Raw genomic sequence first — 12036 nt, 5'->3', positions numbered from 1 at the left:
TGCGAAGAATGGAACAAATACATGTTCCTCTATCCTACCAGCTCCCATACCGGAAAGAAGGTGGACATGATGAGCCTATATAAAATGTTACCTTGACTTGTATAGATGAAATTCGCTTTCCTTTTGCAATGTGGCGGAGGTACTGTTGCCACATAGTAAGCACTATTAAGGCTCCTGATATGAACGCACATCAGCGAAAGGGGTGGGATTTCTCTCCAAGGCTACTCTTCAGGTGGTGTAAAGAGGGAGGTGACTTCTTTGCAGTGAGGTGCAGGGACAATACAGTTCCTAGGAATCCAGCGACAGAGGGGAGGACTAAGGGGACACCCGTACCGGGTCCAGAGGGGCCCCGAGGACCGGACGGGCACAAAACTATGCCACGGACGGCGGACACTGTTCCAGCCGGCGAGCCCCATAGAGGCCGTCCAGCCCCAAGTCCCCTGAAGCCTTGGGTGGTGGCGAGAAGGTGTGGCCCCCAGAGACATCACTGTACCGGGCCCCAAGATTTCTGTTGTCGGCTCTGCTAGGAACACAGACAGGCACTGGAGAGTGGTTAGATGGTTTACAGGTATATTCCTGAGAAACACGCTTGCCCTGTTGTGTCTAAAGAACTGGCCCTGTTTGATCATGTACTAAAGTAGGGGTGGGGAACCTTTTTTCTACCGAGGGCCATTTTGATATATATAACATTATTCATGGGCCCGGTGCAGGCCATATTCCCTCCATGTAACGTCATACGGGGCAGGGCCACAATCGACGGTGATTACAGCAATGCCGGGGCATCCTGAGGATGCTCCAGGGAGCTGTAAGGGCAGCGGTGTGACCGTCTGAAGAGTCCTAAGGACGCCCCGGTGGCACTGCTGCAAAGATTCTGGCTGCAGGGTGTCATTCTAGGCACCCTGCTAGCCAGATAAGGCTAGCAGATAAAAGCTCCGAGGGCCAGGCCAAATGACTCAGCGGACCTTATACGGCCCCCGGGCCTGAGGTTCCCCATCTTTGCTCTAAAGAATTGAGCACATGTTATGCGATTTCATCTAAAACAGGGGTTCTCAACTGTAGTCCTCGTGTATCACTAACAGGTCATGTTTTATGGATGTCTTTAATCATACACAGGTGAGTTAACCAATTTAACCAAGAGTAATTATCCCACCTGCTTCCACAGACAGAAATCCTCCAAACTTTACCTGCTGGGGAAAACTTGAGGGTTGAGGCTGAGAAACACTGATCTATAATAAGTACTTGGGGAGCTCTTTGGCTACCAGCAAATGGGGAGTGGTTCTTTCTAGCGTTCAGCCCCTAACTCATAGTGTGACTTCAGCTGCCATCCAAACCTTCATGTCATTCTGCCGAGTACATATGTAAATCTCTTCATACCTCTATGCACTCTCCGCTCCCAAGATGCCTGACAGCACATTAAGATCGGAAGCCCTCAGCATGTCCTCAAATGACGAAACACTTTCTCCAACATCCTCTTAGAGTAAAGCTGCTCCATCTAGGAGTCTGCAATTCCTCCCCATTCAATATTCCCCAACTACATTTTTAAGTGATTACAAGAGTGTGGTACGTTTTAGAGCTGCCTTTGGCAGCTTTCCTGTTTATCTTTTGCAAGTTTGAAGATTTAATATAGACTAAATACAGCCTGCAGGGCTGGCGGATCCCAGGAATGGGTTCAGAAGGTATTGTTGCGTTGCCTCCCACTACTGACGAGGGACTGCTTCTGGGGGAATCTCGTCGTCATTGCTGCTGCAGGGAGTGACTGGTGGAACGCTGCAATGCTGTGTGCCATCAGGGACTAGAAATGCTGATTTAAGGTGGGTACGCTGACGATATTTCGGCCAATCTAACGGATTGGCCCAATATATTGTCAATTTCGTCTATTGTATATGCTCTGTGTCGGGCCATGCACGCTCCCTTCCCTTTTGATCGTTAGTCGCATTGTCAGGTCGGCCCTACATGCAGCTCAATCGGACAATGCGACCGGCTACCCCTTGCAGCAGGATGTGGCAGAGGCCGACATATCAGGTGGTCGGGCACCGGATCATCTAATGTGAACTGGCTGCCCGATATGTCGGCCCGTCGTCCATCAGATCGCTGGGTACACATCGTTTAAGGTTTACCCAGCTTTAGGTAAATGAACTATACTCTCCAAACTGTGACAGCGGAGCCCATGGTGCTGGTCAGCACAAGGCGGCAAGATTGAAAAGTAAGACCACCAGTGTTTGAGAGGCAGATCAGGTGGGAGCTGTTGAGTAAGCAGGGTCGTTTCTTGCTAGGTGCAATCTGGCCAGTAGTGGAATGTAATGTTGTTTTGTACCTCTATGTAGTGTTCATTCTAGCACCTGTCACAACCCGTGCAGTTCCTCTTTCCTGCCTGGGGTGTTGCTCTCTGAAACAACTGTTGAGATACAGACCAGAGAGTGCTAGAAGCACCAGAGCAGAGCGTCACCCCAGGCAGGAAAGAGGAACTGCAAGGGTTGTGACAGGTGCAGAGTGCTAGAATGAACATTACCTATGTATAGAAATATTCCTTTATCATGATATACAGAAGGGTGCTAACACAAACAACTGGGTATACACACAATCAGCAAGGAGAAAAAAGGAGAAAAAAAGTGTGGTGCAATATTATAATAAAATAGTTTGAGAAACAGAGATGTGTGAAGAAATAAAATGTTAAAAAAGACTAATAAAAACGATGTACTTTTGTGTGATTTACTATAAATGTAACGGATACTTGAATGTCAGTGAGATGTGACCGGTCGCTGATTTGTAACAATATCTTTGCATCACACTGATGTAAATGTGGAATTCTTGTAGCTAGTCATTGCATACATTAGTTATTTCAATAAAGTGTCTATTTTGCTTTGAGATTTGCTACAGAGACAGGTTAGTTCTGCACCCAGGGATTATCCGTAGTTATTGGGAGAATTGGTTTCTGTGATTCACATCAGATATATTTCATTACAGATACAACATTTACAAAGTATAAGGTATCGGATATATAATTAGAACGTGATTCAGTCACCCGTTATCGTTCATGTGTATGTCACATTGAAATAATCTGCAGTTGGACTGCAGACCCGATTCACGACGGACAGATACTGCGATCGCAGCTGTGACTCCGCACGCAGTTCTGCTGCGAAAATATGCTAATGTTTGCAACTGCTCAGCCAGCATAGAGACACCCACTACATCTTTCGCAGTCCTGCGTATACATCAGTAACATCGTACCCTCACGCAGAATTACAGCAGGTCTGACCTGTCTCTCAAATTGCAACTCTCCTTGCACGCAGTGAGTACACAAGCTGCGTATGCCAATGCAGTGGCTAATTTATGCACGCCCAGGAACGGCGTTCAAATGGACAGGCACGCCTGCGTTTCTCCCACCACTCCATCACCGCCCCCAAACGCTGACTTCCCGTCAGTCTGCGATGGCTTTGTATATGCATATGTGAGGCACAATGATGGCCTGCGCACTGCGTTGCATACGTATGCACCATTGGCGATCTACGTACATTGTTGCAATTGTGCTCAGTTATGAATCAGGCCCAGTGTCCCTTATTTGCCTGATCAAGACACGTTCAGATGAGCATTCGTATTTCCTAAATGGATAGTTGGTGTTACAGTGTAAATGTACTGAATTAAACATCCTAGTATTCACTTAGTCACAGAATGGTAGTAAATCTGAATAATTCCGGCTTTTGTTAGTTAGGCCTGTTAAACTTTATATATTTGATCCTGCTTTGCTTGATAGGTGACAATCTGGCAGTTGGTGTCTGTCCCCTATTGTGTGCTGGGTCCTGGGACGAGTAACCTTCTTCATACAGACGACAGAGAAGCTCCGGGAGCCCTCTCCTCTTGTACATATCTGCTAAAGGGAAGTTCTCTGTGAGTGGAGGATCTCCCTAGTGCAGTGGTTCCCAAACTGTGCGCCGGACACTTGCAGGGGTGCCTCAGGTTGGTGGTCCAGCCTCAAATCAAATTATTTATGGTCAATGTAAAGTAAATATGTGGACAAACAGAAGCGCAAACCTGTCACTACATACCAGAACCGAAGGATGACAGGTAAGTACAATTTACTTCACCACATATTTTTCTGAGTTTCTCAATAACAAACTTTTGGCTTAGGGGTGCCGTGAAAACAATGCAGATACTCTAGGGCGCAGAGATTCAAAAAAGTTTGGGAACCACTGCCCTAGTGGGTTACGTCCTCCATATTCTCCTGGTCCAGCAGTCAGTTATTGCAAGCATCCCTTTCTCTCTCGGATTGGGAGATTGAGTTATAAGGGAGTAATTCCAGAACTAAGGTTTTAGGATGGTATCTGAGATTTTTTTTTGTATTTGTTTTTTTTTTTTTTACAAACTTGTTCAATGTGCACCTCTAAATAATGGAGCGTACACACGGTCAGATTTGTCAGACTTGTCAGATTTGTCAGATGAACGACTGAACGATTAAACGATTTGAACGATTAAACGATTTGAACGATTTGAACGATTTGACCAAAGTTTTGAACGATTTGAACGATTTGAACGATTGAACGATTTTTGACTGCATTAAAATGAATGGAATCGTCCAAGTCTGACTGCAAACACATCAGATGTCAGAAATCGTTATCTGACCATCGGGAACGCGCATCGTTGATCGTCCATCGTTCAGGCATGTCAGATATGAACGATTTTCCTTCAGATATGAACGACTGGACGATTTTTAAATCGTTATCGTTCATATCTGAAGGAAAAATCTGACCGTGTGTATGCACCATAACCTAATACAAAGTCAGGTGGAGGTACAGGTGCTATCAGTTATCTGGTTGACAGTTAGAAATCAAGGGGGATGCAACAGGATCATCCCTTCTGCCTCCTCATTTGAAGCCTCATGGAATGATGAACTTAATCTGGTGTTGTTGGGTCAGTCGTTCGTAGGTTCTGTGAAGGCTCCTGCAGAGTCTGACCAGGTCCATCCAGAGCTCCATAAAGGTTTTCTCACCCTTATAAAGGATGCTGGATTCTGCCTCTGCATCTAGGGCTCTAAGGCTGGGTACATGCGAGAATGATGGATCTGTCAGCGGACCGATCTGCCGTCCCAGCGGCCGATTGTTAAGCTACATACACTTACCAATAGGCCGATCAATGTATCTTGGCTGACATCACAACTGGGAGGAACACTCCAGTTGTTATGTCAGTGGTCCTTGCAGCCAGTGTACAAGGGGGCGACGGGTCACCCATACACAAATGCAGATGCTGGCATTGACTGTGCTGCAGGATTAACCTGATATGTCTGTGAACAACATCGTTCACACACTTATCAGGTGTATACACCCACCGATGCACTCGACTTAGATCGCCCTTCAAAAGAACGAGCGATATATATCGCCAAATGAGTTTCCAGGCAACCTGAACCCCGCTTTCCCCCCCTCCCCCTGAATTTGCCTATGGGAGGATTGACCTACATAGCAAGGTGAGGATAATTTTGTGGGGGCTGTGCAGCAACAATAAATATTCAAGAAAGGATGGAAAGACTCGGCAGTGCCATACACTAAGCTGTTTAAAAGGAAAGAGAAGCAATCGATTTCCATTCTTTCTTCCCATCAGCTATTAATTACTTTGTAAAGCATAGGCAAAGCCTGCACAAATCTCAGGTATCGCAGACTTGTTATCCTCTCCTCAAGGGAGATAGAGATAAATGTAAAGGTCCAGCACTATTATTCCAATTTCAAATAAGTCAGTCCTTAGGGATGGAACCGACCTGAAAACGCAAGGGAATGCGGCCGGTGGTTCGATTCCCGGAAGCATCTGGCCGACAAAAGCAGAGTTCCCGACAGCGCTGGAAATCCAGATAGTCGCTAAGGTAAGTATACACTAATCTAACCTAATCCTCCATAGAGGTGCCTAACCCTAACCCCCACTTCCTCGCTGACTAAACCTAAGTACCCCGGGGGGGTGCCTAACCCTATGTCCCCCCCGGGGGTGCCTAACCCTAACCCTCCCTCCCCCTAGCCTTACTTTAACCCTCCCAGGGGGGTGCCTAACCCTAAGCCCCCCCCGGGTGCCCTAAACCTAACCCTCACCCCCGCGGCTGTCCGATAGGGATGCCGGGAGCCTGTCTCCCGGCGTCGGGGAAATGACAGGCGTCTAGATATAGACGCCCGGCATTTCACCCTCGCCGGGATATGACAATCGGGAAGCCGGCTGTCGGTATTAAGGCAGCCGGTTTCCCGATTGTATACCAACGCAAGACCATGCTTATTATATAGGTGTCTGCGCTGGCCGCTCTCTGACACATTTTAGTCCAGAGATACACTTCCAGGGCCACGTTGGGCGGCCTACTAACCTTCAAAAGGGCCACACATTACCCTTTATCTCAGTAGCAAGTTAAACTTATACATTTATTCAATGAAAGACATCTGTAATAACATAAAAGCAAGCATTTTAAACAGGCACTACAAGTTATAACAAATAGAACAAAACAAGAAGGAGCTGGAACTGCAAATGAAAGGTTGGAGGGTCGCATGCGGGCCCAGGACGGCCTGCTGCCTTTTATTGTTTTAGCCAGTGGTCAAGTATTTTGCAATCAGACAGACCTAGGTCTGAAACAATAGAAATTCAATAAAGAGGTGATGGGATTTCAAAGACACCATATACGTCACCTCATTTCATAAAGTTAAGCAAAACAAAAATGTGGAAAACTCAAAAAGATTCCTGTGAGTCGGTACGCATTGGAAGAGGAAGTGTGAGCTGCCACCCTTTCCATCGGGACCTGTACACCAAAGGAGAAGGAGCATTCCTGACATAACGGTGGTCCGGACCTTTAAACCTAATAACAGGTTACATGCCCTTATTCCATCCCCCTCTAGTACGCATTGTGTGCATTGGCTCTGGCAGAGTTGTTTATGTAGATTTTTGCTGTGCTTTGTGGTCCCACTTTGGAACTGATGTGTTATTATATTACTGTATTACACTATTTCCAGCATTTTTTACTTTTAACATACCGTATATACTCGAGTATAAGCCGAGTTTTTCAGCACATTTTTTGTGCTGAAAAAGCACCCCCTCGGCTTATACTCGAGTCATGCCCGCATGGTACGCTGCTGAGTAGCGTACCATGCGGGCCGCGGTGCAGACTGTGTCACTGTGACACAGCCTGCACCGCGTGTGTAGCGCTGACCGGACGGAGTCATGACGACGTCTCTCCCATTATGCAAAGCGGCGGAGGAGCCTGTAGCAGCGTCGGGACCAGGAGCGGGGTTACAGGTAAGTGGTTTTTTTTTTGACATTTCTTTCTACTGGGGGGGGCTACTACCGGGGGGTACTACCAGGGGGGGATATCGCTACTGGGGGCACTACCAGAGGGGGGGGATTAATAATGGGGGAACTACCAGGGGGGATGTTGCTACTTGGGGCACTACCAGGGGGGGTTAATACTGGGAGCACTACCAGGGGGGGATATTGCTACTGGGGGCACTACCAGGGGGGGGGGATTAATACTGGGAGCACTACCAGGGGGGATGTTGCTACTGGGGGCACTACCAGGGGGGGATATTGCTACTGGGGGCACTACTGGGGGGGGGGGGGGGATTAATACCGGGAGCACTACCAGGGGGGGATGTTGCTACTGGGGGCACTACCAGGGGGGGTTAATACTGGGGGCACTACCAGGGGGGGATATTGCTACTGGGGGCACTACCAGGGGGGGGATTAATACTGGGGGCACTACCAGGGGGGGATATTGCTACTGGGGCACTACCAGGGGGGGTATTACTACTGGGGGCACCACCAGGGGGGGATGTTGCTACTGGGGGCACTACCGGGGGGGGGGTTAATACTGGGGGCACTACCAGGGGGGGATTACTACTGGGGACAGTACCAGGGGGGGATTACTACCAGTAGCTGCTACATTTCCCACCCTAGGCTTATACTCGAGTCAATAAGTTTTCCCAGTTTTTCGTGGTAAAATTAGGTACCTCGGCTTATATTCGGGTCGACTTATACTCGAGTATATACGGTATATTCCTTTGGAGAGCCAGTAATGCAAAGGAGATGCACTGTGCACTGCAACTTCTGACCACAAAGGTAGCTTCAGGAAATCCCCAGCATCAGTGTCCCCACAACAGGGTGTAACAAAAAAAATCCTGTATTCTGAATGCATTCAGAAACACTGCGCGCCCACCCCTTACTCTCTGGTTCTCCTCTAAATGTTTTGGGAATTTTTTTTTTTTTTTGTCTCTTCATACTCTCCTGCAAGGATGTATAATGGGAAAGAGTTGTAGACTTTAAACATATTTCCTAATGTGCCAAACTCTAAAGCTGCATACACACACAACGATTTTGTAACTGAACGATTTTAGTAAACGATTTTCGTTCATTTTTTCAAGGGAAAAAATGAACGAAAATAGTTTACTAAAATCGTTCATTTACTAAATGTAATGAACGATTTTTTTGAACTACAAACGATTTTTGCATATTCCCTTAATGAAAATCGTTGAGTTGGTCAGTCTGACTGAACTACAAACGTGAACGATAATCGTTCATCGTTTTAACTTAGAAAGTGAACGATTTTTTCAACGATTCAGCGATAAAAGTTTCCTCCAATGGTTTAAGAGAAAAGGATTTAAATTAAGTAAACAGTTTTCTCTATTTGCTGTCAATATTGCTTACCTGAACTGGAGGCATTCCATTGTTGTTTTGACGGAAAACCCCCTCATCCCCGGCGCTGATCTCATCGTAGTCTTCCAGCATTCGGACAGACATACCAGGTTTTAGGGCTTCTTGGATATAATCCACATAGGCATTCCGGGAAACGAAGTCTGACGGAGACATGAATTCCTTCACAGATTTCTTCTTAGAAGAAGCTGTGACACGTAAAGGAGGTGTGACTGCCATCTGGAAAGCGGATGGTACTTTAGGCTGGAAGATTGACCGAAGCACCCGGGGCTGCTCATAATCTCCGGAAACATCTACCTCGGAAGCTTGTTCGCTCACCCAGCCCATAACCCGCACAAGCTCGCAGATTAGGCTGCCCATTGCCATACTGAAATCAAATTGGCGCTTGAGACGGATTTTATTATTACGGTCTGGCCGGTCACTGCTCAGTTGGTCGAGGAGTGACGTGACGCACAGGTAACGTTTCACCAGTGAGAACAGCTGCTTCCCCGGAATCTACCAGAAAACAAGTGAAGTCAGAGAGGTCTGATCACTATATAGTATGCATTGTTGCTATAACGCTTTAAATTCACATATCAGCATAGTGCAATAATATAAGTAACACTGGCCCACCAACTACCTGGGGATAACAACACAGGGCCCTGCCCTCTGGGCTTTTAACTACACGGAGAGGACAAATTGACCTGAACTGGGAAAACATAGCAAAATATAAATGATCAGATGACCAATAAAACCCAGCATATTCCCTTACCTGAGGTAGGTGTATGCCATCAAAAGAGATGCAATGTTCTTCTGAGCTGGTGGTCTCAGCAAATAGCTGTAACAATGTATAACGAGACTCAAAATCCATGTGCTGTTCAATGCCATCCTGCTGACTGAGAGACAGTAAGACATGGGCCCGACTTCCTGCAAAAGAAAGAACCCAATGATTACCCATCACACACTGAAAAGGACAGACTAGAATTCTCTCACAACCAAATAACTAACCAACATGATTTGCAAAAGCAATAAAAAACTTTAAACTTTTGACCCAATCACTCTAAATATTGAGCCTAAACAGACCCCAATATGAGATATATGCGAGATATATAAGCAGACCCTTCACAAGCCTTCGTTAATCAGTTCTATGTAACAAGATTTCAATTCCGATAAGACTCCAACCTGCATCGTGTGAGGCCAGTGCACGCAGCATCTTCCCAGCATTCTTGCAAATGGGTTTTTCTGGGTTACAGAGCATCTTCATGAGCAGGTCCAGCGCTCCGGTCTCCTTGAAGACTCCGGCCAAGGAGCCAATGCTGGCGTAGGCACTCAGCACGTGAATAGTATTCAGGATGGAGGAGTCAGGACCAGAACTCTGCGACATCTGTCTAGCAGCTCTCTGCACCAACATCCGAACATCTTCGGTCATCTCCTGCAGAGCACCCTCATCTGGAGCCCCAGTCGCCTTCTCTTCCGGAATTCCTGGTCCCTCAGGTTTGCGCTTCCCTAGTAAAGTGGGGCAATTTGTGTATACTTCCTCTGCGGACATCCACATCAAGATGTTGGAGGACTTGCTCTCAGCCTGTAAGGTCATTCCACTATTCCCTGCTCCTTCCTCCGTATTTTGTACAGCCCAACGAATCAGGTACTCGATATGCCCGTCTGTGCTCCATCGCTGTCGCAGCAGCTCCTCTGGCTGGGCCTGCAGCGTTGGCCCCAGCTGTACCATGAGATTGCCATTCCTCCGCTCCCCCACTAACATGGTTGACACTACGGGGAGAAAACAAAATGTAATTTTAACAGTTTTCTTCCAGTCCCTGAAAATGTAGGATGAGAAAAGAAATTAGATCTCAATAACTGCACCACAATAGACAAGATTTCCTTCCCTCAATCTATCAAGTTCTCCTTCCCAACTCATGTTACTTTGTCCCACCAAATCCTCCTGTCACTCTCTGTTGTTGTACCCACATCACTGTCCCCCTACCTCCTCCTGTCAACCCGTTGTTCTGCCCCACATCAATGTACCCTTACCTCGTTCCTGTCACCCCACATCAGCCCCCCCTACCTTCTCCTGTCACCCTGCCCAATATCACTGCCCCCTTCCTCCTCCTGTCGCCCTATTGTTGTACATATCACTGCCCCCATTCCTCCTCCTGTCGCCCTATTGTTGTACATATCACTGTACCCCTGCCTCCCCCTTTCACTCTGTAGTTTTTACCTCAAATCACCGTCTCCCTACCACCTATTGTCAACCCATTGTTGTACATGACATCATTGTCCCCAACTCCTCCTGTCACCTCATCGTTCTGCCCCACATCACTGTACCATTAACTCCTACCGTCACCCTGTCCCGCTACCTCCTCCTGTCACCCGTTGTTGTACCCCACATCATTGTCCCCTACCTCCTCCTGTCATTGTACCCCACCTCTGTAACCTACCTACTCCTCTCACCCCATTGTTGTACCCTACATCACTGTCTCCTACCTCCTCCTGTCACCCTGTTGTTGTACACATTGCTGTACCCCTGCCTCTTCCTTTCACCCTGTTATACTGCACATCACTCTTTCTACCACCTACTGTTACCCTGTTGTTGTACATTACATCATTGTCCCCCACCTCCTCCTGTCAAGCCCATCATTCTGCCCCACAATCTCCTCCTGTCACCCCATTGTTGTACCCCACATCACTGTCCCTTTCCCTGTCACCCCGTTGTTGTACCTCACATTAATCCTCCTACCTCCTTCGGTCACTATCATCCCTTATCAGTCTGCTCCACGTCACTGTTCCCTGTCATCTCAGCGTTCTCCCTGACATCACTGTCCCCTACCTCCTCCTGTCATCCCGACGTACTGTCCCACTACCTCCTCCTGTCATCCCAGCGTTCTGCCCCCCTACCGCCTCCTGTCATTGTACCCCACCTCTGTCATCCCATTGTTGTACCCTACATCACTGTCTCCTACCTCCTCCTGTCACCCTGTTGTTGTACACATCACTTCCTGTCTCTTCCTTTCACCCTGTTATACCGCACATCACTCTTTCTACCACCTATTACACTGTTGTTGTACATTACATCATTGTCCCCCACCTCCTCCTGTCAGCCCATCATTCTGCCCCACAATCTCCTCCTGTCACCCCATTGTTGTACTCAACATCACTGTCCCCTACCTCCTCATCATCATCCCCTCATTGTACCCCACATCACTGTCCCTTTCCCTGTCACCCCGTTGTTGAACCCCACATTAATCCTCCTACCTCCTCCGGTCACTATCATCCCTTATCATTCTGCTCCACATCACTGTCCCGTCATTCTGTCCTACCTTCTCCTGTCATCCCAGCGTTCTGTCCAACTACCTCCTCCTGTCATCCCAGCGTTCTGTCCAACTACCTCCTCCTGTCATC

At 47.5% G+C, this 12036-nt stretch overlaps 1 protein-coding gene across 2 annotated transcripts in view; it reads right to left on the bottom strand.

Annotated features, from left to right (window-relative positions):
• CUL9 (cullin 9) overlaps positions 1–10408 on the bottom strand; it is a 104640-nt gene extending 94232 nt beyond the window's left edge. Inside the window, exons 1-3 of one of the 2 annotated variants that reach the window (XM_088442986.1) lie at positions 9820–10408; positions 9410–9564; positions 8653–9153 (exon numbers count right to left, since the gene is read on the bottom strand). In XM_088442986.1, the coding sequence (XP_088299112.1) occupies positions 8653–9153; positions 9410–9564; positions 9820–10399 (1236 nt within the window). In that variant the 5' untranslated portion in view covers positions 10400–10408. The remainder of the gene's footprint in view (positions 1–8652; positions 9154–9409; positions 9565–9819) is intronic. The other variant, XM_088442985.1, reaches the window with a different exon arrangement.
• Between the last annotated feature and the right edge of the window lie 1628 nt (positions 10409–12036).

Source organism: Taudactylus pleione, unplaced genomic scaffold (assembly GCF_031769625.1).
Source record: "Taudactylus pleione unplaced genomic scaffold, aTauple2 ptg000320l, whole genome shotgun sequence".
Taxonomy (NCBI): domain Eukaryota; kingdom Metazoa; phylum Chordata; class Amphibia; order Anura; family Myobatrachidae; genus Taudactylus; species Taudactylus pleione.
The sequence above is the reverse complement of the archived record's forward strand: the minus strand, read 5'-3'. Positions and strand labels throughout refer to the sequence as shown.